General features: G+C 41.9%; 1 protein-coding gene across 3 annotated transcripts in view; it reads left to right on the forward strand.

Annotated features, from left to right (window-relative positions):
* Positions 1–27872, forward strand: part of LOC139273080 (REST corepressor 3-like) — a 75972-nt gene that overhangs the window by 17668 nt on the left and 30432 nt on the right. For 2 of the 3 annotated variants that reach the window (XM_070889414.1, XM_070889415.1), the window contains exons 4-9: positions 3031–3083; positions 4681–4842; positions 11643–11767; positions 12507–12585; positions 19093–19311; positions 25129–25206. In XM_070889414.1, the coding sequence (XP_070745515.1) occupies positions 3031–3083; positions 4681–4842; positions 11643–11767; positions 12507–12585; positions 19093–19311; positions 25129–25206 (716 nt within the window). The remainder of the gene's footprint in view (positions 1–3030; positions 3084–4680; positions 4843–11642; positions 11768–12506; positions 12586–19092; positions 19312–25128; positions 25207–27872) is intronic. The other variant, XM_070889416.1, reaches the window with a different exon arrangement.

Genomic DNA, 27872 nt, shown 5'->3' on the forward strand with positions numbered 1-27872 from the left:
TATTGGTAACACATAAAATTTAGGTGTGGTTTTTGAAGTGTGACGTACATATTCAGTAGATACAATGTTTTTTTTTAGATTAAATACAAAAATATTAATGGATCTTTGGCATTGTTCATGGGCAGTCTGGGTTTGGCGCATGGTTTTGTTGAGCTGTAAACTATTCTGTACCTTTAAAACCATAGCTCAGGTACTGCTTGGGACATTTTACAACATTAAAGGTGCTATATAAATGCAAACTGTTGAAAGTCAGTAAATTACTTGTAGACTTCAAGCTCCAAATCACAATAACCCAGGTTGAAATTCAAGCTTTTTTTTTCTTTGGCAATTATTTTGTAGCAGTAACAAAATATGAAGTTTGAAATGTGATGGATGTATACTAGATGCAAAAAAAACCCGTACTTCATGTGGCATTGCTTATGATAGTGGACATTATGCTATTTTATAATTTTGCAAAATCCATTTTGACTGGATTAGGTCCCTTTTTGTGATAAACATCAATGATCTCGACTTGAATATAGGGGGTATGATTAAGAAATTTGCAGATGACACTAAAATCAGCTGTGGTTGATAATGAAGAAGAAAGCTGCGGACTGCAGGAAGATACCAATCAACTGGTCAGGTGGACAGAACAGCGACAAATAGAATTTAATCCGGAGAAGTGTGAGATAATGCATTTTGGGAGGGCTAACAAGGAAAGGGAATACACATTAAATGGTAGGATACCGAGAAGTGTAAAGGAACAAAGTGACCTTGGAGCGCATGTCCACAGATCCCTGAAAGTAGCAGGACAGGTAGATAAGGTGGTTAAGAAGGCATACGGAATGCTTGCCTTTATTAGCCGAGGCATAGAATACAAGAGCAGGGAGGTTATGCTTGAACTGTATAAAACACTGGTTAGGCCACAGCTGGAGTACTGCGTGCAGTTTTTGTCACCGCATTACAGGAAGGACGTGATTGCACTGGAGAGGGTACAGAGAAGATTTACGAGGATGTTACCGGGAATGGAGAATCTAAGCTACGAGCACAGCTTAGATAGGCTGGATTTGTTTTCATTGGAAGTGGAGGCTGAGGGGAGACTTCATTGAGGTGTATAAAATTGAGGGGCCTCGATATAGTGGATAGAAAGGGCCTATTTCCCTTAGCAGAGAGGGGTCAACAACCAGGGGGCATAAATTTAAATAATTGATAGATGGTTTAGAGGGGATTTAGGAGGAAATTTCTTCACGCAGAGTGTTGGGGTCTGGAACTCACTGCCTGGAAGGGTGGTAGAGGCAGAAACCCTGACCACATTTAAAAAGTACTTGGATGTGCACCTGAAGTGCTGTAAACTGCAGGCTTACGGATCTAGAGCTGGAAAGTGGGATTAAGCTGGATAGCCTCTTGTTGGCCGACACGGACACAATGGGTCGAAATGGCCTCCTCCTTCTGTGATTCTATGATTCTATGATTAACAAAGCGATAAATGCCTCTCGAAAGTAATCTAAAAAGATAAGGCGGTAACCAAGCTGAATCAAAGGGACCTTTTGAACCGGTCTCTATCCGCATGTTTCCGCTTAATGAAGCGGGAAGAGAGGTTAGTATTTTAGAGGCTGTAGGTATCGAGAGATCCGTAACTTGTCGAGATGCTTCATGGGCACTTTATTTACATATGTAGAATTGATCATTTTCATTTCGCATTTTCGTAGTGTGCATTGGATGGGTTAAGCAACGAGGATTTATATATTGGAAATCTAAAATAAAAATATAAAATGCTACCAATAAACATCAGGTCTGTCAGCATCTAAAAAACACAAAGGGCAAGTTAACTTTTTGAGTGGAACTCTTCATCAAAACTGACAATGTTGAGAATCAATCTTTTCTCTTGATACTATTGGACCTGCTGTACGTTTACAGCATTTTCTATTTTATTTCAAGGTACTCATTACAATTTATGAAATGGGTAATGATCATGGATGATCTTTTTAAAAAAAATTGGTATTGATGAAAGTGAGCAATGGAGCATTTTTCCGGATTCGACATCCATTACTAGTATCGGGTACACCCAAGTCAGGTGTAACATCAGACAGATGCAGAGTAAAGCTTCCTCTACTCTTTTCCACAGTGCACCTTAACCTTAGAGGCTGTTCTTTGCTAACCTCTCGCAGGGGGATTCGCCTTGTCCACATCTGTTGGAAGCCATTTCCTGTTGCATTCAACTGTGACAAACCTTTTTCTTTTTGAAAGTAGTCCATGCCCAGTTTATTTGTGCTCCCAGCTAAATGATAACAAACCTTTAGTAAAGGATGCATTTAAAAGCAAACCATTTCCATTAGTCAGACTCTGAACAAGGTGGATTTGTTGCAATCAGTGGCTCCTGGCAAGTGTATCAAATGGATCTCAATACTAACTGTTTTTGTGAAATGTTGGTCTACTCTCTTCTATAGAAAAGCTTTTTAGAAAATAATTACCCATATCTAGTAGAAATTTAACAAAAACAAATGTACAGGGCATGGGCAATAAACATTTTGATTGAAAGTTACTCCTATGGTATAAAGCAAATTACACCAATTTGTAAAGCACAGATTTTTTTTGCATTTTTTGAAAATTACTGCAAATTAATAATCACTAACGCACACCAATGTATGATTTATATTCAAATAGGCAACAGTCTTGCAAATTTCACTGGGTTATCTTCACATGAGATTTATAACTATTAATTTGTGCTTTTATCATCTTAAAGCACAGTACCATTGCTGGTAGATCCCTCGTAGCATTTGTGTTTTATAACAGCAGGGATGTTCCCTACCCTAGTTCTTGATGTCATCAGAGCTTCTTGATTGTGGCTGGAATTGGTGTCATGCTGCATTGTGGAGGGAGATTAATTCTCCTTTTAAGAGTAATTGATGCTATGTGCCCAGAGTGTAGAAATGTTCATTGCCAACACTCACTACCAAATTGGGGCATGTTGATGAGTGCCAACAAATGTCTGTATTGACTAATAATGTATTAAGAGTTTGTACTTATTTTTTCTTTTTTATATATATATAGTGGATGAATACATTGCAGTAGCAAAGGAAAAGCATGGCTACAATGTGGAACAGGTTTGTAAAGAAACTATTCCAGTAATTGATTTGAAGTGTAGATTGTAGTCTTTCTTTGCATTTAGGGCCCGTAACTTTGTTTTTTGCTGTTGCTAGCTTTCATTATAATGCATATCCATATCAAGTACAAAGCATTCATTTTATTTTGGTGTTTAGATCATTTTAATAAACCCCTATTTTTTGCGGACGGACCTTATGGGGCTGCCTGAATCACGTCAATGAAATTATTGCCGTTTCATGCGCATTCATACTACAAATTGGTGCAGCGTGTTTCCATTATGCGCCAGCAATAAACTTGTGTACTGTAAATCCAGAGTTAGGGTCTGATCTGACTTCAAAGTAGGGAGTCTTGCTCTACTTTGTGGGAGAATCTCATTGAGTGGGATTGGACATGAAAGAAACCACTTTGCACTGACTACAGTTGTACAGTAGTATAAATGCACCCATAGTCACTCCACTTTTGTTTATTGTATAAATATAATTGATTAACTCCTCTGATGGCTCAGCGAGTAAATTCATCATGTGATGGCATGCCATCAGACTGAGAGGCTACAGTTTCCATTCCTGACTTGTGTAGTTAGGTAATCTCAGCTAGGGCATCTGTTGGGACATTAAAATTGTCCTCAAGCCACTTGGGTTTTCCACTACTGATTACTATCCAGTAACCCCTGTATAGACATTGGGTGAGGACAAGATTGGAGTCAGCTGTGCCACCCCCAGTTGAATAAGCTGTTTATATATTTGCAGGGATACTTATAGCAACCAGGAAATGTGGAGAATGCAGAGGTGTGGCGTGACGATTTTAACAGTAGGACCGCATTTGGATTTTTTCTCCGTTTCCCTGGTGGCAGTCAGCCAGATGGAGAGGGGAAGAGAACGAGATCGCGGGGAGACTATAGTACTGATTGCAGTGCAGGGCTGAAGTGCTGACCATAACGGGTTAGCTTGGCGAGCCTGCGGGGAAGCACTCCTGCTCCTCTTGGCCCTCGAGCCTTACTGGAAAAGTACTTAACTGCTGGATCAGACAGTTCTCACTTGCCCACCAGGCACCCCCCCCCCCCCCCCCCCCCCCCCCCCCCACCTGTCCTGGTTAAACCAGAAGTAGGCAGAATCATGACTGGTTGGGGTCAGGTTATAGATTTTTAAGAAGTTAACCTTCTCTCGCCCATCCTGGGGTTTAAAATTCCCCCCTCTGTGTCTTGGCTAATGCTTGTAACTTGCCCAACTGGGTATTCTTCAATAGGGCTGTCCATGGCCATGGAACTATTATCACAGTGAGAATCCGTGTCCGAGAAAAGCAAAAGGGGCACAGGTGAAAGAGAGGGAAGAATCATTGGCTGTATAATTGCGAAGATAAGTTCTATAAGATATTCAAAACTACAGGCCATATGAGAAAATGGGAGATTTCCCAAGTTCCCCCTTCAGTGCCTCCGCAGCACTGTATTATCAGTGTCCCCCTTTTACCAGGAGAATCCCGCACCCTTTTGGGGAGCCAGTCTGCCTCTGAGTGGAATTTTATATTGACTTGGATGACAAATATTGCTGAAATTTGCAGATAGTTTTCTAATGTTTCTTACTTTGTATATACCTCAAATAGGCTCTGGGAATGTTATTCTGGCACAAACACAACATTGAGAAGTCATTGGCCGACTTGCCTAACTTCACCCCTTTTCCAGATGAATGGACTGTAGAAGATAAGGTCCTCTTTGAACAGGCCTTCAGCTTTCATGGAAAAAGCTTTCACAGGATTCAGCAAATGGTAACTACCGTTGCAAATCATTCCTCAATTTTACCTTAACCTGCTTTGATACTGAATTTTGCTGGAAGAAACATAGAAAATAGGTGCAGGAGTAGGCCATTCGGCCCTTCGAGCCTGTACCACCATTCAGTAAAATCATGGCTGATCATTCCCTCAGTACCCCTTTTCTGCTTTCTCTCCATACCCCTTGATCCCCTTAGCCATAAGGGCCATATCTAACTTCCTCTTGAATATATCCAATGAACTGGCATCAACAACCTTCTGCGACAGGGAATTCCACAGGTTAACAACTCTGAGTGAAGAAGTTTCTCCTCATCTCAGTCCTAAATGGCCTACCCCTTATCCTTAGATGGTGTCCCCTGGTTCTGGACTTCCCCAACATCGGGAACATTCTTCCCGCATCTAACCTGTCCAGTCCCGTCAGAATCTTATACATTTCTATGAGATCCCCTCTCATCCTTCTAAACTCCAGTGAATAAAAGCCCAGTTGATCCAGTCTCTCGTAATATGATAGTTCAGCCATCCCTGGAATCAGTCTGGTGAACTTTTGCTGCACTCCCTCAATAGCAAGAATGTCCTTCCTCAGATTAGGAGACCAAAACTGAACACAATATTCCAGATGAGGCCTCACTAAGGCCCTGTACAACTGCAGTAAGACCTCCCTGCTCCTATACTCAAATCCCCTAGCTATGAAGGCCAACATACCATTTGCCTTCGTCACCGCCTGCTGTACCTGCATGCCCACTTTCAGTGACTGATGAACCATGACACCCAGGTCTCGTTGCACCTCCCCTTTTCCTAATCTGCCGCCATTCAGATAATATTCTGCCTTCGTGTTTTTGCCCCCAAAATAGATAAGCTCACATTTATCCACATTATACTGCATCTGCCATGCATTTGCCCACTCACCTAACCTGTCCAAGTCACCCTGCAGCCTCTTAGCGTCCTCCTCACAGCTCACACCACCACCCAGTTTAGTGTCATCTGCAAACTTGGAGATATTACACTCAATTCCTTCATCTAAATCGTTAATGTATATTGTAAATAGCTGGGGTCCCAGCACTGAGCCCTGAGGCACTCCTCTAGTCACTGCCTGCCATTCTGAAAAGGACCCGTTTATCCCGACTCTCTGCTTCCTGTCTGCCGACCAGTTCTCTATCCACGTCAGCACATTACCTCCAATACCATGCGCTTTGATTTTGCACACCAATCTCTTGTGTGGGACCTTGTCAAAAGCCTTTTGAAAGTCCAAATACACCACATCCACTGGTTCTTCCTTGTCCACTCTGCTAGTTACATCCTCAAAAAATTCCAGAAGATTCGTCAAGCATGATTTCCCTTTCAAAAATCCATGCTGACTTGGACCGATCCTATCACTGCTTTCCAAATGCGCTGCTATTTCATCCTTAATGATTGATTTCAACATTTCCCCACTACTGATGTCAGGCTAACCGGTCTATAATTACCAGTTTTCTCTCTCCCTCCTTTTTTAAAAAGTGGTGTTACATTAGCTACCCTCCAGTCCATAAGAACTGATCCCGAGTCAATAGACTGTTCGAAAATGATCACCAATGCATCAACTATTTCTAGGACCACTTCCTTAAGTACCCTGGGATGCAGCCTATCAGGCCCTGGGGATTTATCGGCCTTCAATCCCATCAATTTCCCTAACACAATTTCCACCTAATAAGGATATCCTTCAGTTCCTTCTCACTAGACCCACTGTCCCCTAGTACATTTGGAAGGTTATTTTTGTCTTCCTTCGTGAAGACAGAACCAAAGTATTTGTTCAATTGGTCTGCCATTTCTTTGTTCCCCATTATAAATTCACCTGAATCCGACTGCAAGGGACCTACGTTTGTCTTCACTAATCTTTTTCTCTTCACATATTTATAGAAGCTTTTGCAGTCAGTTTTTATGTTCCCTGCAAGCTTCCTCTCATACTCTATTTTCCCCCTCTTAATTAAACCCTTAGTTAATAGATCTTTTAAAAATTATGAATGTCGATTATATTGGTGTTTGGTATCATGATGTGACATGGGCTGTAAATTACTGTATTATATTATGCAGAAAATGACGTCGTTGCTTACGATAAGTTAGAGGGTACATTGTTTATTAATAATAATAATAGGGTTGTTATCAACAGTGCAATAGGGGGAAGTGTGAAATTTCCAAGAGGCTATATGTACTTGGTGAAAGGAATAAACCATTTGCTGAAATATTAGTTAAATAATGAGGATAATGAATTTTGTGTTTGTTATTGGGTCTTTTTTGTACGGGGGAATAGGAAGGAAGTGGAGTGAAGGGAAATATAAAGAGAAGCAAAGTAGAGGACAATATTAAAAAGAAAAAATCTCGGTTCCATAAATCAATCTCTCTCTCACGCTCTCTTCCTCTGCTATCTCTTGCAGTCTTTCTCTGCTATCTCTCACTCTTGCGCTCTTTTTCTCTGCTATCTCTTGCTCCTCAGCTCTTTCCCTCTCACTCTCATCTCAGGCCGAGCTTTAAATGCAGCACTTCCACGTTAAGAATGGGATCCTCCAAGCCCCTAAACCTGTGAATTTTGCGTGCCTTCCAGTTCCTGTATAACTGTCCAATTACAGGTAGAACATGTGCCTTTGTCCTGCCCAGCAATATTAAAATGAACTGACCCCAGAATTTAGGATGCAATTATAGACCGGTTAACCTGACATCGGTAGTGGGGAAAATGTTGGAATCAATTATTAAAGATGAAATAGCAGCGCATTTGGAAAACAGTGACATGATCGGTCCAAGTCAGCATGGATTTATGAAAGGGAATTCATGCTTGACAAATCTTCTAGAATTTTTTGAGGATGTAACTAGTAGAGTGGACAAGGGAGAACCAGTGGATGTGGTGTATTTGGACTTTCAAAGGCTTTTGACAAGGTCCCACACAAGAGATTAGTGTGCAAAATTAAAGCACATGGTATTGGGGGTAATGTATTGACGTGGATAGAGAACTGGTTGGCAGACAGGAAGCAGAGAGTCAGGATAAACAGGTCCTTTTCAGAATGGCAGCCAGTGACTAGTGGGGTGCCGCAGGGCTCAGTGCTGGGACCCCAGCTATTTACAATATACATCAATGATGTAGATGAAGGACTTGAATGTAATATCTCGAAGTTTGCAGATGACACTAAGCTGGGTGGCGGTGTGAGGTGGATGCTAAAAGGCTGCAGGGTGACCTGGACAGGTTAGGTGAGTGAGCAAATGCATGGCAGATGCAGTATAATGTGGATAAATGTGAGGTTATCCACTTTGGCAAAAACGTGAAGGCAGAATATTATCTGAATGGCGACAGATTAGGAAAAGGGGAGGTGCAACAAGACCTGGGTGTCATGGTACATCAGTCATTGAAAGTTGGCATGCAGGTACAGCAGGCGGTGAAGAAGGCAAATGGTATGTTGGCCTTCATAGCTAGGGGATTTGAGTATAGGAGCAGGGAGGTCTTACTGCAGTTGTACAGGGCCTTGGTGAGACTTCACCTGGAATATTGTGTTCAGTTTTGGTTCCCTAATCTGAGGAAGGACGTTCTTGCTATTGAGAGAGTGCAGCGAAGGTTCACCAGACTGATTCCCGGGATGGCAGGACTGACATATGAGGAGAGACTGGATCGACTGGGCCTGTATTCACTGGAGTTTAGAAGAATGAGAGGGGATCTCATAGAACCATATAAAATTCTGATGGGACTGGACAGATTAGATGCAGGAAGAATGTTCCTGATGTTGGGGAAGTCCAGAACCAGGGGTCACGGTCTAAGGATATGGGGTAAGCCATTTAGGACCGAGATGAGGAGAAACTTCTTCACTCAGAGTTGTGAACCCGTGGAATTCTCTACCGCAGAGAGTTGTTGATGCCAGTTGTTAGATATATTCAAGAGGGAGTTAGATATGGCCCTTATGGCTAAAGGGATCAAGGGGTATAGAGAAAAAGCAGGAAAAGGGTACTGAGGTGAATGATCTTTTTGAATGGTGGTGCAGGCTCGAAGGGCCGAATGGCCTACTCCTGCACCTATTTTCTATGTTTTTCCATGTGACACAGAGGCAACAGGCAGGCAGCAATCCCACCCTTCCACAAATGAGAGGCGATCTAGTGAAATGTATAAGATTATGAGGGGGCTTGACAAGGTGGATGCAGAGAGGACGTTTCCACTGATGGGGAGACTAGAACCAGAGGGCATGATCTTAGAATAAGGGGCTGCCCATTTAAAACAGAGATGAGGAGAAAGAGGGTTGTAAATCTATGCAATTCGTTGCCTCAGAGAGCTGTGGAAGCTGGGACATTGAATAAATTTAAGACAGAAATAGACAGTTTCTTAAGCGATAAGGGGTTATGAGTCCATGATCAGATCAGCCATGATCTTATTGAATGGCGGAGCAGCCTCGAGGGGTCGTATGGCCTACTACTGTTCCTATTTCTTATGTTCTTATGTGGTGGGTGATTTCAAGATTGTTGATTTTTTTCTTTCGTGTATTGATCAATTTTCTTCCCTCCCTTACTCATTGGGGTGTGGTTTGCCATGGGAGCAGTTGCCCTCTGATACAAGTAGCCGCTATTCATGTTTAGACTTCATAATGAGTGTTAGCATCCCAGCTAGGCAAGTTCCTGTCCTGACTGAACATCCTCACACATACACTTGCAGCAGGGATCACTGGACAGGGTGCAGGAGGTTTTACTTTTCCCTAACCTAGGGTAGTAGAGGCACAGTGAGTCAAACCTCTCACCTTGGTCCTTATGGATCACCTATTCACTGGATAAACTTGCTATTAGGAAAGCTGCTAACATGCTTGCATTTAATAAGATCGGTCCCTTTGATTTTGAGAGATGTTCAAATAGATTTTAACCTCCACCCCTGGCCTGGCGAGAACTGTGTGGGCGAAGGGTTAATATGATATTGGAGGTAGTGCAGCATTCCCACCCCCCACTATCTTAACTTACCTGGGATGACCACCGAACACTGGCAGGTGGGGAACATCTTTACATGGGAAGTTCGCCGCCTGATGGCGTCATTGGTGCCACAGTGGCTTTTTAACTTGCGGGTTCTGGAGGCCCACACACTGCTAGCCCCAACAGTTGAGCCAAGGTGTTGTTGCAGAGTGGCTCGAAGAGTTTAAAAATACAAGTTTTTTGAGGGCCAGGAGGATCAGGAATGCTCCCTTGGGAGAGGTGCTTGAGCCTCCCAGCCCCGATCTTGTCTCTTTATGCCAGGGACTGATCCCTTGGGACCCCGTTGTCCTCTGAGCCCCTGCCCGCTGTCCCTGACATAACTCCCGGTGCATTTGGGCGGGATACTCTCCTGCTTTACTCAAATTAGCCCCGGGAGCTAAAATGGCCCAGGCCTCCGCTAAGCTCCCACAAGGCTTTCATGCTAACCTGCACCATAGCCCACCCCAAATGTCCCGTCCCCCCACCCACTGTCAGTTAAAATAAACCCAATGTATGCCACTGATTCAATTGGAGAACCTTGAGGTGACTGATGCATTGTAATAAGTAAAGGATACAGTTGAAGTAATTCTGTGAGAAATTTAAGTCCACTGGGTTAGAGTATGGAGCAAGAAACAAAATCATAAGTAATGATGAAATCATTAAACTTCTTACACTCCTTTAAGTAGATCTTTAATTTGCTTACAAGTCAGAGAATCATTCTAATAATCTGTTTCTTCCGAAAGGTGAAGCTTTCCTAAATTTTCTTGATTTCTGTTCCTTGCCCCAGGATAGTGGTGACTTAATAGTGGGTTGTTTAACTTAAAATTCTTGCCTCTGAGAAGTAGTTTTCTTTTCTTCCTTTTTCAGTCTTCCTCTTTTATCCTATTCCCACTCTTCCTCTCTTTTTCTATTTACCTAGTTTTATATAAATTATTGGCTTGCAAAGTTGAACCTCGATTGAGAATATTACTGAGAATATTGAAAAAATCATTTGAGAACATTAGAATTAGTAGCAGGGGTAGGCTTTCGAGCCTGCTCAGCCATTCAATAAGATCATGGCTGATTTTCCACCTCGACTCCATTTTCCTGCACTATCCCCACATCCCTTGATTTCCTTAATATTCAAAAATCTATCGAGCTCTGTCTTGAATATACTCAATGACTGAGCATCCACAGTCTTCTGGGGTAGAAAATGCCAAAGATTCACCACTCTGAGTGAAGACATTTCTCCTCATCTCAGTCCTAAATGGCTGACCCCTTATTCTGAGATGATGAACCCTGGTTCTAGACTCCCCAGCCAGGAGAAACATCCTCCTTGTGTCTACCCTCCTATTCACTAGACCCTTGGTTCTCCACTATTTCCAGGAGGTTTTTGTGTGAAAATTAAGTTTTAAAATTTGACCCTGAAAATTAAGTCAACTGGTCATTGATACACTGCTCTTGATGTACAGCCCTGGTTTGTCATTTTTGAGATATTTTAATATTTGTAAACCATAGCCAGCGATGAAAAGGTTGATGATTTTTTTACAAACACCTAATATTCGCTGAGTGAACCTGTGCTAGGTACATCTCCAGTCTTCTACCTACCCTGAAGTGCCTGCTGCCATTAACGGCACAGTGATATAAATCAATTTTTAAAATAAACCAGTTGTGAAAGACATAAAAGGCTGAACTATATTGTAATGTCAAATATCCCTTTAATGGAGATTTTTGAGGAATTACCAATTTAGGACATTAACCTTATTTCACCCTATCCTGCCCACTCCCACTTCACAGTCCCATTATAGTGCCCATGGACATGCAATAATCAGTGTCATGTAGGGTTTTGATTGGTTTCCTCTTGTATCATGTCTCAGCTACCAGATAAGTCAATCGCAAGTTTAGTGAAGTACTACTACTCCTGGAAAAAGACTCGATCGCGAACAAGTGTAATGGATCGGCAAGCACGAAAATTAGCAAGTAGAAACAATCAAGATGAAAGGTGAGTCCAGTCAGATGGTTATTCCCATGGCACCCATGTGTACTACTGGTAGTAGCAATTGATGCTTATCTAAAGCTTGTGCTGTGTCACACTAAATTATAGTATTTCAGACTAGGATCAGGAAAGTCCATCTGGTCTAGAATATATCAACAATACATTTCACACCTTTTTCAAAATTTTCATTGGGTACTTACCCAAATCTTTCTTGAAGTTGCTGATCCAGTCAGCCACTATTGCCTTCTTTGGATACATTCACCACTCTCAGGGTAAAGTAGTTGGGGGGAAAATTGCCCCCTTCTTTACACCTGTTACGGTAATGGGGCGGTAAGGCCTTTCCGACCGAGAGGGAAAAGCAGAAATTGGATGATTACAGCATCTTTCTTTCATTTTATACTGAGAATTTAAAACACATTTCATTCACTGATTGATTAATTAAGCAGCTGTGTTGGCTATTTCTCCAATCATAGTGGGTAAGGTAATCACTTTCCAGGAGCCAAATTATTTTGCAATTAAATTGTACACTCCTCTTCTACCCTTCCTGCCCACTTTCGACAGCATGAGGATAATCATAGGAGATATGTGGCCTGGAATTTGAGGTCCTTTTAATATTGTTAAACTTAAGTTTAATCAACTGTGCTAATTGTGTTGCATCTTTTTAGAACTTTCTAACTTTTTTGCCATTTGGTACAAAAGCCTATGCATATCTACTGTGATATTTACACTAGCTTCTTGATTTTAGTGATGATGGGATGGAGGAAGGAGCTGCAAATGATGTTAATGACCGTGATTATGATCCCACTAAAGAAGCTAAGAAAGAGGTGAGAAATTTTAGGAGTGTAACAAACCTGGTTTTCAGCTAAAGATTCATGGTCCCTAAGCTGGGGCAGCCGAAGCTTGCTGGAGAGCACCTTCACACAAATTTTCAACATTATGAAAAATCATTGCTTTTGAGCCTTTGTTACACATGGCCTTTTAGATTACTTAGTCCTTGAAACTTGAAATATGTACGTACAAACCTTCAAAGAAATAGTAATATGGTAGATGCTGGGACAGGGGTCCGTCTTACCATAGTGATGACCAATGTTGCTACTTTGGAGGAAATTTGGTCTCTTCAGTCATGCTTTCAAAAGACTAATATTTGCAGAAATCCAGCTTCCAGCATACATAAAGCATGGAACAAGAAAAAGGCATGCTCTTCCTTTCACAAGCTGTGTACAGTCAGCAAACAAAAACTGCTTATGTGGATTCCTTGGTGATTTGGTTTGGAGTCTTTTTTAAATATGGTGATGAGTTTCTATTTGTGTCACGCATCCAGCTGACCAAGAAGAAGGAACGGAATTTTTTTTTTGTTTAGAAAATTAAATTTAAGCACATGAAAATAGAAGGCAAATAATAAAAAATTGGAAACCTGGGAAAGAAGGTGAGAAAAGCTAAATACTGCCCTCACTCTTAATTCTGATTGCCGTCTATTGATCTCAGCTGGAAATGCAGAAATTGCCTGAGGATAGGGTTACATGGCTGTGATGTCCTTCACCTTTCAGTAGCTTGCAGACACTCACTGCCCAAGTTCATGTGAGGAGTAACCACTTAGACAAGGTACCGCAGGGCTGTTAACCCAGCATGAATCATTGCCTTAATGAGTGGCAGGTAATTAGAAAACATTGGTAGGGAAAATAACTCTGGCTTATAAATATTCCTGTATATGCTTCATTTAATTAGTGTTTATTTTTCTAGGTTGCATGATTTGTGCATGAAGAGTTATATATTTAAGGGGAAAAAAATCTGTTGCAGCTGTGGTTTCCTGTAGATGATGAGAGAGTGAAATAGTTATAAAGATAAAGTAGCATTTTACCATACACCTGTTCCTCCTGAACTCCTTTCCTGGAACACACTGGGTTAAAAATTTGGTTGCATAGCACCCGTTGTTTGGGTGCTGTTTTGAGTCAAAAATGGCATCCAAACAGCACGCACGCACTTCTGGTGCGGACCCGCCAGGCGCCATTTTGTTGAGGGTGTTAGCGTCGGTGCTGGGAGCTTGCGCCGGAAGTATACAGAGTAAGCAGATCGTGACGCCAGCGCTGCCATTTTCTACCTCCACGCTGCAGCTAATGCCCTCTCAACCTCCCACAGCTGAACATACATTCAGCAGCAGGAAGGAACCCCACCAGTGCTATTTAAAGGGATCGTCACCTACTTGCAGGTTAGTTGTTGATTGATTTCTACTAGTTGTTGCTGAGTTTGGTGCTTTCTAAACGTCTTTAAAGTTGCAAAAAGTCTACATGGAGTGGTTTGGCACGTGCTCAAGGACTTGGTACTGACTTGTAAGGGGTCTGCTCAGACCAGTTGGGTGCATTAGTTTGGCCTGCAGCATGATAGGGGAATTAGCAGAGGTGACACAGAGCAGGACAAGCTGCTACAAGAGCAGCAGGGGGAAAGGGCTCTCAGCAGGAGGCCATATCCACTTAGGGTCATCAGTGAGTAATTCTCCTACCTCAGCAGTGAACAGTGTGTGCGATGTCTCTGTTTTCCTAAGGAGGTGCTCACAGAAATCTACCACCACAGGCAGGCATACCTGCAGCCTCAGTCCAAGGGGAGGACGGCATTGCCAGTGGCGATAAAGGTGACTGTGGCCTTGAACTTCATGTCCAGTTCCTTCCAGGCTGGAGCAGGTGACTTCTGTAACATCTCCCAGTTCGCTGTCCACTCCTGTATAAGAAGTGAGTAGGGCTCTATACAAAGAGAGCTAAATACATTTCTTTCATTCTTGCCAGAGAGAAGCAGGGGGAGCAAGCACGCGGCGCTGCCACGATGCAGGGTGCCATTGGCTGCATGCGTGTCGCTTTGCGGGTGCCGCATCTCCATTCGGAGATGTACCACAATCGAAAGGAATTCTATTCCCTCAATGTCCAGCTGGTGTGTGACCAAACTCGGTGCGTCATGCAGGTCAATGCTCGGCATCCTGGCAGAAGTCATGATGCCTTAATTCTGCGCCATTCCGCTGTATCATCAGTATTTGAGTCACCACGACAAACCAGAGGGTGGCTACTGGGTGACAAAGACTATCCACATGGCTGACCACATGGCTCATGACTCCGCTGCGCAATCCACGCACACGTGGGCAGCATGCATACAATGAAAGCCATGTTGCCACACACAATCTGATGGAGCAGACTATTGGCGTCCTAAACAACGCTTCTGCTGGTGGGACAGCTCTGGAGGAGCCCTGCAGTACTCGCCAGAATGTGTCTAAAGATTCATCGTGGACTGCTGCATGCTCCATAACCTCACCATAAGGGCACCCCTAGCCACTAGACATACAGCTGAGGAGGCAACCCTTTCTGCCTGGGCTGTCCGTGATCGAATCATCCGATTGCGGTACCAGTGAACGCAACCCTAATTCCTCATTCACCAATAGTCCCACGCCTTGCTTTCCCTCTGTTACTGCCCAGAACAGTATCTTCTTGGTCACCACAAAACTAACATTCCAAACCAATTTTATGAATTAAACCATTACAATATTTCATTCAAAAGTGAACTAATCACCCTTGTGCATTCCCTTAGCGGCTGTCTTCTGTGTGCCTTTGCCTGTCCTAGTGCTCCCATGTAGTACTACCGCAGCAAGGCTGGTTGATGGTTTCTGACTTTCAGTGGGGGAGACTGCAAATGGCCTTGGAGGACAACCACAAGGAGGTCTGGCTTCGGACTGCACCATCTTGGCATGGGCGGCAGCAGTCTGGGCTGGCTGACTGATGGGCAACTGCAAGGGTACTGGCAGAGTGGCAATGGTGGGAGGATGAATGTTGTCATCCTGAGAGGACAGCAGGTTCTTGCTCCATGGAGCCACTTCCCTGGGCAGCACCTCAGCAATCTTAGTAATCTGCTGGAGGACAGATTGCTGGACTGCTGAGACACCCTGAAAGCCCCTTTCAACACTGCTAACCACAGCCATGATGACAGCAAGCTGAGCTTGCATGACTTCAGTCTGAGCTTCCATTGCAGCACTCTGACATTGGATGGCTTCTGCTTGTGCTGCAATGGACATAGGCCATCGGGTGCTGCATGATGGTTGGGTCCACAAGTGCGCCAATGGATCTGCCCAACCCTTCCATGCTAGAAAGGATAGGCCCCAAGCTCTGAGCAAAGCCCTGTGTGAGGTTGGAACTGGACTTCTCCATACTCCTTGATATTGCATTGGCTTTCTGGAAGGCCTGCCAATGTGCCAAGCAATTTAGTTGTGCATACCCATCAACTTTGTTCTGTAGGCCACCCCATCGCAGTCCTCTTATGAATCCTGTTCAGCAGAACCCATGTGTGTTGTTGCCTTGCCCTTCGTGGAGCTGACACCTGCGCTATCCTTTCCCCTTGCCGTGGCTGCAGCCCACTCTTGTCTGGTGACTCATCACGTGCAGATCCCACCTCTAAGCTACCCTCTAAACACAGTGCTAGTATCTGAGCTGGTGGCTGCAAGTGTCAGATCGCATGACGGTGTTTCTTCTTCATCCCTCTCCTCTTCCTCTTCCACTGTTGCCTAGCCAGGTTAGATTTCTTGGGTCTCTGAAATGAGAAACACACAAGGTTGTGGGATGAGTGGTGGCAAGAAAGAGGTGCATGCTGCAGCTTCTAAATCTGAAGAGATTGTGGGCTAGGAGGAGGATTAAGAATGAGCATATCATCATATTCAATGGATTCGGCGCTGCTGCTGGCCATGGCCTCAGTCACAGCCACTCCAATTATGCCCCAGCACTATCTCCTCAAGATATGGAGGCGCACCTTCGGTTCTCGGGCAACACTGTTGTCATTAACCTCCATGGCTATCTGCTCTCATTGCTTTCATAGTGTCTGCCTGGGGGGGCCTCTTGGACTTCTCTCCTTCTCTCTGCCTCCTGTAGTAAAGCCTCCAGTGCTGCGTCTGAGAACCTTGACACCCACTCTCTGACTTGTCCCGTTGCTGAATGTTTACCAGTTGAAACTATCTTCTGGAATGGTTTCCAGAACTTGGTGTTGTCAAACTGCACCTCCTCTAAGAGGGGCAGGCTTCGTTTTAATAGCCTCACACAAATCTGGGACCCCTGCTGAGCGTGCAGCCATTCAGTGCGTTTAGCGCTGGGCTGCATCCCACTATCATTTAAATTAACAGGCAGCACCAAGTTTGTGTGCAGCCTGTATTACTTTGAATGGGCACGGGTTAATCGCGTATTGTGATCCCCGCAACCATGCTTGGGAGCTAGCAAATTTTTAGCCCAGTGTTTTTTGTGTTTATACAGCGGGACTGTGGAGCAAAGGAGAGCTCTTCCATAGCGACTGGACATACTGCGGAATCCTATTCTGGATCTTGATTCTAAAAGAAAATTTCCGAACTTAGAGCAAACCCAACTTGCTCCATTTCCCTGTGGCTGCCTTCCCAATTGAGTAAATCACTTTTTAAAAGTATTTGCAATGTTCATCCAACATAATGGATGGCAGCCCTTTTTCTTTCTCACCAGAATAAAAACATGCTTGGTTCCTATTCTTTAGGTCATAGATAAAACAACCATGAAAAAAATTGATTAAGCATAGAATATTGCAAAACAAAAGAGGATGATGGGTGTGTGCCACCACACACAAAAGTCATGCGCTGGAGATAGAGAACAGAAAAGGATGCCTTGGCATGGGGGATGAATGAAGTAAAATATTAGTTGGAATATTGGAGGAAAAAATGCAGAATATTTAAAGATAAACCTGGAGAACAGTAAACATGGATAAGTTGCACTGCCAAGGGATACGATGGCATAGCGGGTTGAGCCTCACTCAGTGTATTGTGGCTCGTTTGTTATAACACTTTTGTATGACAGAGAGGGAAGGGAGTCTGCTGCATGTGACAACCCATCACTACTTTTAAGAGTCTCCAAATGAATCCACTAAGAAATCCACAGACCTAAAGTTTTTGTTTGCTTAATATGAGTTGCACAGTCTCACATGATGGTGTGTACTTCAATTACCTAACCTAGAGGACTTGGCATTGTTTAGGAAAACCTAAGGCTTAGGGGTCCCTTCCCCCAAGTATGCATAGAAGTACTGCTGGAGTTCAAACAGCTGAAACCATGCAAGCTACCAACACACGACATGGGTAAGTTTCTTGCTGTTGTCCTACCCAGCACCACCCCAGCAGTTAACGCATTGGCTTCCAGGAATATCAGAGCTAAATGGGAAGAATCCCAATCCCAGTGACAATATCTGGAGGTCAGTATCTGATCCTGGTCTGTGGGGACGGGAGGGGGTCTGATGGTGGGTGATCTTAGGGGGGGCAGGGAGGAAGCACTCCTGCTCCTCCTGGCACACTTACCTTCTTTCCGAGGCTGTCCTTGCTGCAGCTGCAGCTGCTGGATTTCCCCAGGTCTGGGAAACCCGTCTGGCCACAGTACAACCTGCAAAGCGGGTTAAATCATCCCAGGCTTCAGCCTCGTTAACATATTTTAAATAACACCTGCCTCCTGAGAGGGGGTTGGCTGCCCGCCCATTGTCCCGCCTCATTAAAACCCAGAAGTTGGCGGGTTGGAGCCGGCTTGCCGACATGCTCTGTTTTTTATAGGGGGGGTTTTGTCCCTTTAATCCCCCACTCCCACCTGCTCACCCATGTTAAAATTTCTCCCACAGCGAATGCAGGAGAAATTGCTAAAATGAGATTCAAACATGTGATTGCTGGAAGTCCCATTGTGCTGCTACTGGAATGAATGTGCTGTCCCAGAAGTCCTGTTATTTGGCCTTCCCCAACCCTTTCGCTGCTCTAGATTCTAAATGTCTCATAACTGAAACTTGGAAAAAGCTTAGATTCACACAGTTACATTTTTTTGGCTTTTTTCTGACTTCAGCATTAAAGTAGGAATCTCACTACTGTGACCTTGTTTAAAGCTAGAAGTGACACACTGATTATCATTTATACTTTATTTTTAGCACATAATTGTTTTTTGGAAACAAGTACTTGCATGGTTAAAACAATGAATTTGAATTGTTTTAGTTCAGTACTGTATAATTTTTGATCAGCTCCTCACATTGTTATAACTCATAACTCAGTTGTTTTACTTGCATTTATATAGTTCTTCATCACATTAGTGTTTCAAAGCACTTCAAACAATTTCTCCAGGTATTGTCATCAAAATTCAGTATTGATGACATCACTAGGGGATGTATTTAGCTGCTAGATTGCAAAAAAAATAAAGACTGGTTAAATATAATCCTCTTCCTTTATATTACCATGATAATTTGCTTTTCTTTTTAAGTAGAGTGTGCTTCATCTTTTAAAGTACACGTAACACCTACCTGTATTCTGATGTGCCTTTTTCTGTTAGGGTAATCCTGATCCACCCGTGCAGGTCAGCCGAGTTGGTTCAGTCAGACGTGAGCTTTCAAGTTTGCAGCATCGTCACCACCCTCTTCGGTCCAAGTGTCGACCACCAAAAGGAATGTATCTTAGCCAAGAAGATGTGGGAGCCATGTCCTGCAGCCCAAATGCAGCAAGTACCATTCTTAGACAGCTTGATATGGAACTAATCTCATTGAAGCGCCAGGTATTTGGATACCTGTAGTGTAGTTATAAAACTCCCAAGAAGTAAATTTTGTTTCTTGTATACCGTGTATAAAATAATCTGAACTGCAAAATAATTTTCATAACAAAAGCTATCATCTTAACACTGCTAAATAAAGATGGACTTTATACAATTAATCCAGCAAGTGTTAATTCATACTTGAACAAATGTTTAAATTAAAGCTTCAGCACCAGGTTTTTATTTGCTTTGCATTTTAAGTTTCTTTGCTTTCTAATCCAATAATGTCAAGTGTCAGCTTGGCCAACTTGTAGCACTCTTGAAGATCATGAGTTGAAGCCCCACTCCAGGGACTTGAGCACACAATCTCGGCTGACTCTTCAGTGCAGTACTGAAGGAAGACTGCATTGGTGGAGATGCCATATTTCAGGTGAGGCGTTAAACCAAGGCCATATTGTCTATCCAGGCCGATGTAAAAGATTCCATGGCACTACTCAAAGATGAGCAGGGGAGCTCTTCCAATGTCTTGACCACAATTTATCCTTCAACCAGCACCATCAAAACAGATTATTTGGGCATTTATCTCCTTGCTATCTGTGAGATCTTGCCCTGCACAAATTGGCTGTCGTGTTTGCCTACATAGCAACAGTGACTACACTTCAAAGGTAGTTCATTGGCTATTGGGATTTCATGAGTTTATGAAAGCTTTTTTCTTTCAACCAGAATATCTCCTTTAACAAGTATAAGTGAGAAGAAAATTGCATTTACATAGTGCCTTTCACATCCTCGGGACTCATTTCTCAAGCAGTATGTTAGTAGACCTACAAGGGTGGAGGAGTTGCTAGATCTGATAATGAGTAATGAAATAGATCAGGTTGATGAGCGAAGTGTGGGTGAGCACATTACGACTAGTGCTGACAATGTGATGAAGTTTGAGATCCATCTGGAAAGGGAAAAAGTCAGTACAAAGGCTAGTACTCCAGATTGGATTGGGACAAATTTTAGAAAGAGAAGGAGCAAGCTAGCTGAGGTAAGGTGGAAGGAGAAATTGGCACCAAGGACTGTATAGCAATAGTAGAATGTTTTTTTTGTTAAAATATTGCAAAGGTACAGAATAAACATATTCCATTTAAAAAAAAAATTGCTAGTAGTTTTAGGGTGCCATGAATAAATAGAGGTTAGAAACCAATTAAAATTGAAGCAGAGCGCCTGTGAGGACTACAAGAGTAATAAGGAAAGAACTAATAAAGAATATGAGAAAATAAGAAAAGTTTAAGAGTGAGATAATGAAAGCTAAGAAGGAGCATAGGGAGAAATTTCAAAGAACATTAAAGAGAACAACAAAGTATTTTACAAATATATCTGTTAAAAGCTACCACTGAGTGAAGACTGACCTGAGGAATGGAGGATGCAGTGAAAATAACAAAATAACTTGATTTAATTTTGACAAGTTAAATTTTACAAAAGGAGGTAGACTAGAGGAAGTGACAAATATGTAGAGTACTCAAACTTTTTAAATAGTGCATATATTTACAACTTAGGAGTGATAGCAAAACAATTTAGAAACCATTTTGAATCAAAGTTTTAGAGTGAGGTTTATGGAACTGATGTAACAACCATTTTTGGCTAACTTTGGTTTTCAAAATCGTACTTTATCAAAAATTGGAGGTTACATGTAACTTCAGTCAAACAATCTCCTCTATAGGATGTGATGTATGAGGAAGCAGGCTATTAAAACTCGGATGATGATAACCCTTTATTGTAAGGGGTCCTGCTTCCATTGATTGCTTGTAGTTTCTTCATAATGAGAGGATGTAATAATTGCAAGGTGCATTCTTTAGCCTAACTTAGCAACTTTTGATTTTACTTGGGTTGATGTGATTAAACTAAGATGATCATCTGTACATCATAGTTTTGTTCCATTCTCTGCAATATCTTGATGTATGCATTACATTATGGAGGAGATGAAGCTGAAATTAGTGATACAGCCTGTCAAATTGGCTCTGATGTTGGACTTGCAAAGTTTGATTAAATTTAAGAAAATATTAAAATCTTTACTTAAGACATTCTGGTTAAAATGTTTATCCTTTATTTCTTCAGTCCTGCTCCACCTGGCCCCACAAGAAAAAATCCACTTGCCTTTATGACCCCGACTCTTCTTTCTGCCAGGTTGGCCTGGCGGCGACGCCACAGTGGCTTCCCTGGCAGGCCTCCGGTTACAATTACAATTGAGGCCCCAATGTTGTCATTGTATCCTGATTTGCATACAAAGAGGGACCTGGCAGCCTTATGGCAGTTGTCCCTTTTGCTTGCTCAGAAGAGCAAGTTCAGATCACAACCTATGGGAATGCAGCGGGCTCGGTGTATATAAGTCGCATGAACCATTTTATCTACCCGCCTGCCTGGTTTCTGTCAGGTGGGCAGGGTTAAGATTGGCGCTATAGTTCATAATCATAAATTTTCGTACATAAAGAGTTCCTTGGGTTCATTATACCTGTGACATTTCCCTGCTCTTTCCTCATATCTATTAATATTTTCCTCTTCCTCTTCAAGCTATCCAAAAGGGGGAGGAAAGTAAGCAGGGTCTCCTTGAAGTTAAAGTAGCTTCAAGATGATATGCCTGATAGAAATTCAGAATAACATCAATCCTCTGTGGCATACTCAGTAATCCGATACCTTAACCATGCAGATCTGGAGTTTCCCAGGGCAGTGTTGGTGATTGACCAGTCAGTCTGGCTCATTAATTGAATCTGGAAGGGGTAGACCTATCACTGGATGCTAGGATTAATCCCACATGTCTCCAGGTAACACTGCAAAGTCAATGCCTTATGGACAAACAGCAGGTAACTTACCAGTAGTCTTCTGGTAAGTTGCATGCTTTACAACTTGCATTTATACAGCACCTTTAATACAAAAACATCCCAAGGTACTTAAAAAAAGGCATGAGGAAAATGGACGCTGAGACAAAAAAGGAGATATTAGAATGATGACTTGGTCAAATAAGTGGGTTTCAAGGAAGAGAGGGGATGTGGAGAGGCAAGAGTTCTGGAGGGGCAGCTAGGCAGCTGAAGATGCAGCCATGAGTAGTAGGGTAAAGGAAAGGGGGACATGTACAAGTGCTCGCTGTTAAAGAAACAAGAGTTTAGGGGAGGGAGGGGTGATGTAAGACTGGAGGAGGTTACAGATAGAGAGCCGAGATCATGGGGGGGGGGGGGGGGGGTGCTTTAAACACAACAAGAATTTTAAAAATTCACGGTATTAGGGGACCGAAAGCCAAGATAGGTCGGCAAGGACAGGGGCCTAATGGCTGAGAGGGACTTGGTGTGGGATAGGATACAATAGCAAGATCTTGGATGAGTGGAGGATGAGAGGTCAGCAAGGGGAAGATTGGAATCATTGAGTCTTGAGGCAACAAATGCATGTATCAGAGTGTTAATGGCAGATGGATTGAGGTAGAGACAGTCAATGCTTTGAAGGTCTTTGTGATGGAGAGTATAGATTCAGAAACTCAGCTTGGGGTTGAACAGTATGCCAGGGTTGCAAACAGGCTGGTTTAGCTGGAGTTGGTGGCCAGGGACAGGCATGGAGTTGGTGGCAAGGGAATAGAGATTGTGATGAGGCTGAAGGCGATGGCTTTGGTCCTAAACTGCAGCAGCATCCATCGGCATACTTGGGGTCCATAAGGCTTGGCTCTGCCAACCCTTGTTCAAGCTCTCTGAACTTGCATAAATTGGGTATGGGGGAGTGTGTATGCTCTTTGTATTGGGCAAAACAATTCTACATGTGTAGATTACTCAGTAGCTTAGTTCAGAGACTGTTTAAAGTAATAGGTTTTCACACATCTCTGATACATGGACGACTTTAAAAAAAAAAATCTCATTCCCTCTTAAATGCTTTAATTGACTTGGCTTCAATAGCTATTTGGAGTAGCATATTCCATACTCTAATAACTCTTTTATTAGAAATTTTTTTAATTGTTCGAACCACCTTATAGGCTTTTGGTACTCCTCCTAAATTTTGCTTTGATACTGATTCACTGACTAGTGGAAATAACCTTTATTTACCCTCCTCAAATCTTGCAAAACTTTGAACACTTCTGTTGGATGCCCTCCCACCTTTGCTCTAGTGATTATGGTCATGAACCCTAAAATTACATGTGGGACAATGACGGATGAACACTTAATGTGTTTGTCTGAAATTCCTATTTCTACTATTTAATTTTGCTGATGCATTAACTCCTTTATGTTAAATGAGTTAACTCCTCCACTAAAATAAAATTTTCAGCGGAACACATTAAACATTCATGCATATCACATGGTGTAATTTCAGAGCTCTAGTTTTTCAAGTGTCTCATCATAACTATAATCCTCTGATCCCTGGTACCGTCCTCATAAGTTAACATTGCATCTGCTCCACAGCTTCAATACCATTGCTATAATGGGATTCCCAAAACTGCACAGAATAATTCAGATTCTTATATCCTTTCATACCTTTTTATGACTTTCCCCCTACTTTAAAGGTCTGCATATTTGTGCCTCTGTTCTTCCACTCCATTCTTTGTAATGGTTTTAGTTTTTAAAGGAAGCCCTAATGATCAAGATCTCGCTCCAAGATTACCCAGTAGTTTGAGGAGTACGGTTTAGATTATGTGATGAGTATCCAGACTGCTGCCTTTTGAACACATCTCCAACAGATAATTATATTTTTCATAGCTCTTGACCATGCTGTGCCCTATTGTGAGGTGAAAAGAGGGGGAAGGTAAATTGACAGGAAGCCTCTGGTCCTCCAATCCTCAGATATGGACCTGACTGGTTTTCTATCCTGCCAAAGGATTTCTAATGCCAACACACTATTAAACTAACATTACCACATGCTTGTGGCAATTTCATTTAGTTGTACACCTAAGGTTAGTATTGTGTTTTCAATTAGTGTGTTCACCAGCCTTCAATTTTCATCGCCATGAAAATGAATGGGGTGAAATCATAGGCTGGTGAGCATGCAAGAAAGTGCCGGCCATCTACTTAGTTATGTTTTTATTCTTGCATTCAGTAGAGGGATGGGGGAAGCACGAAAGCAGCGATACTTTAATCAGGAACGAGGATACCTGGTACATTTTTGACATTCTGTTGATGGGATATGTTAAAATAATTTCTCACTTTAGAAAAAATATATCTTTACAAACTAAAGGAACCATGTAAAGATATTGTTTTGTATGTTAAATATTTTATCATAATAAGCCACTAGGCCCATTTATAACTTAATCTGGCCAGACAATCCAGGTTTATGTAATAAAACAGAAAATGCTGGAAATACTCAGCAGGTCAGGCAGCATGTGTGGAGAGAGAGAGAAACAAAGTAAACGTTTCAGGTCAATGACCTTCATCACAACTGGTTTATGTGGCATTCCTAATTTTGTTGATTCCATCATGGTGATTTGATGAGCAATTTTGGGATAGGCTTGATGTCCTGGTTTTAATTCATGTTGCCACCTTTATATAACAAAATACATTTGCATGCGGGCATATCTCTCTGAGCTTAAATGGAACAATAGCTTGTCATCCCCTCCACCACCCCCAGCCTCCCCCCTCCCCCAGGCCAATTCTTAGTATGGATTTCCTCAGAAGTAACAGCTTTTACTTCTCCCCTTCCTGCAGCTGTTTTTTGATCTGACGTCTGAGCTTTGGAAAATTGAAATCTGGTTATTATAGCTACATTTTATAAATTGCTTAAAATAATTTTACTAACCTATAGAGAAAAATATGCTGCCTAAAGGAGCAATGTTAATTTCAAAATTGATTATAAAAAGATAGGTAAAAGTCTAATTTTGAAATGGTTTCCCAGGTACAAAATGCCAAGCAAGTTAACAGTGCACTGAAGCTGAAATTAGGAGGAGGCATAGAAGAATTCAGACCACCTGAGGTAAATAATATGGTGCTTATAATTTCACAACCACTGTAATTCTCTGTCTTGTTATGTGTGCAGTTTTAGGTCTATAGTTTTATACATTATATGAAAATATTCCTCTGTTCATTGACTACCTGTAAAACTAGACAGATCTGGAGATCTGTAGTAAAAGTGGAATTCTGCATCAGGAAATTACTCTTTCACTTGGCATAAATAAGTACATGAATGTATCCTCAGTGAACACAATGGCATTCCATTGTGCATTGGCATTTCTGCAAGATTAAGAAAAACACTTTTGCATGTGTGCTGGTGCAATTCACATCTGTGTTCACACCTGAGGTATGTCTGCATTTGCAGCAATACCAATTTTATCAAACAACCCTCCATTCAATTTCCCTTTATAATTTGAGAATTAAGTGTGTGCAGTTTAGACCTGGGGAAACCAGAACCGAATATTTCAAAAAGTAGACAAGAAATAAATAGCCTCGGTCTTTTTGCAGACCAATAGACATTTAAATCTTAGAGTAGTCATCTTTAAACTATCAATTGGAGCATGGGTTCTTGCTTTTTGGGGACATCCTCTGTTTACAAGCCGCTGCTAATAATTGGCCAAGCTCTTTGTGGAAATCATTTGAATGTTGAAATTTTCATCTTGTAGTGCAACAAGTATGAAGTGGTACAGATTTAGGTCCAAAATTTGCCTGAGACTGGATAGAATGTAGAATTAGATTGATCCGCAGAGGCTTTAATTTTCCTTTTTTATGGAGCAGATCCTTCTTTATGTCTCCTGTGTCAACAAAGTACAGGCTGTCTTCTGACTTTTCAGACACATGACCACCCAGAGAGGAATTTTGTTTTTAATTTTCAAAAAGGTGCTTGGTAATTTAACAGAAGTTTAGAATAACAGATATAATAAGCTGAAAGAGACACATATTCTAACTTCAGCCATTGTTGTGGGAATGTTGGTAGCATGCACCTGTAATATACCTCTACATTTCCTGACTTAAGATGGGAATACACTGAAAATGTTTGACTAAACAAGTCAGTAAGAGAGTTAGCAATAATATGATTGCATCTTGTGTATAACTAGGGTCAAAAATACTCATACTGTTGCGTAACATTATGCAACATAAGATTTTTTAATGGGAAGTGTTTAGAGTTAAGTTGAAGCTGTTCAATTTTTTTTCAGTAAAATACCCGTCCACAGGATCTACAAATGAATAGATGACCAGGAGGAGAGTTTAAAAAAGGCTATAAGAAAATTTAAGGATTTAAACTTTTGGTGCTGAGTTTTATGTGCTGGTGTAAGTCAAATCTAAATGGCTGAGACCTGATGCAAATCTTACAAGAATGGTAATGTCAATAGCTCAATTTTCTAGGCTCAGGCCATTTGAAAAATTATTCATAAGATCATGTTAGTTATGGATGAGGCAGCCATTCATCCCATCTCAGCACATCCATCCATAAAGACTCCAAAGTCTCCTCATTGCAACATCTAGTTGGTTCTTGTAACCCCAGAGTTTTTGCTTTAATTACTGTATCTGGAAGTTCATTCTCTGTGTTGATCACACTTTGTGTAAAGAAGTACTTCCTGATATTAGTTCTAAATTTGCATTACACTAATTTAAACCTGTGACTTTGTTCTATTCTCAGTTTATTTTAAATAATTTTCCAAATCTACTTTTATCCAAACTGTTTACAATCTTGTATATTTCTATAAGATCACCTCTCAGACATGTCCTGTCAGGGTTAAAAAGCACAAGTTTTCCCAGTCTCATAACTGAGACCTCTAAGGCTAGGGATCAATCTTAGGGCTTTTCTTTGCATCGCTCCAGTGGTTGAATGTCTCCCATGTGTCTCATTGACCAGAACTAGGCACAATACTCGAGGTTTGATTTGACCAGAGTACTTCCAGTGTGTAGTACTTTACATTTGTCTCTGTTGAGCTTCATCTGCCATTGTTTTGTCCAGCTGATTCTGTCATTTCTGAGTTGCTTCCTATGATTCCACTGACCGTCCTAACTTGGTAGCATCTCCAAATGTAACCATTTAGTATTGGATTTCTGAGTCCAAAGAATTGATGTAAATTAGAAATCATATTAGTCCCAGCATCGATTCCTGGGGGCACCCCACTCAGTACTGCCCCCCACACACACACACACACACACATCACCCCAATATCACACTTTTAACAAATACCTAATAATTTCTACCCTGCAGCTAATTTCTTATCATACCCGATATTTACCCTGAGTTAGCTTTGAGCTTGACGAATAGCTTAATTTTGTCAAATGCCTTCTAGAAGTCTAGATACTTTGCGTTTTAGGGCTTTCCACAGTCTAGTAGGAATGTTATTTCCTCAAAGATGTCAAGGACGTTGGTCAGGTAGTATCTTCCCCTTCTGAATCCATGTTGACTGCTATGAATTAAGTTATTATTGTACAGATAATCTTCAAGTTTGGGGGGGCATAATCCATTCCATTATTTTACACAGAATTGAAATAAGACTAAATGTGCCTGTATTTGCATGAGACTAATTTGTTGCCCCCTTTCAATATGGGAACCATGTTGACCTGTTCCTAATCTACTGGTATCTCCCCAGTGTCCAATGACTCCTTCATAACGATTAGCAATACCTCAGAAATCTCCTCCCTACAACAGCAACTTGCAGTTATATAGCA

The sequence above is a fragment of the Pristiophorus japonicus genome, chromosome 9, assembly GCF_044704955.1.
Source record: "Pristiophorus japonicus isolate sPriJap1 chromosome 9, sPriJap1.hap1, whole genome shotgun sequence".
NCBI classification, from domain to species: Eukaryota; Metazoa; Chordata; class Chondrichthyes; family Pristiophoridae; genus Pristiophorus; species Pristiophorus japonicus.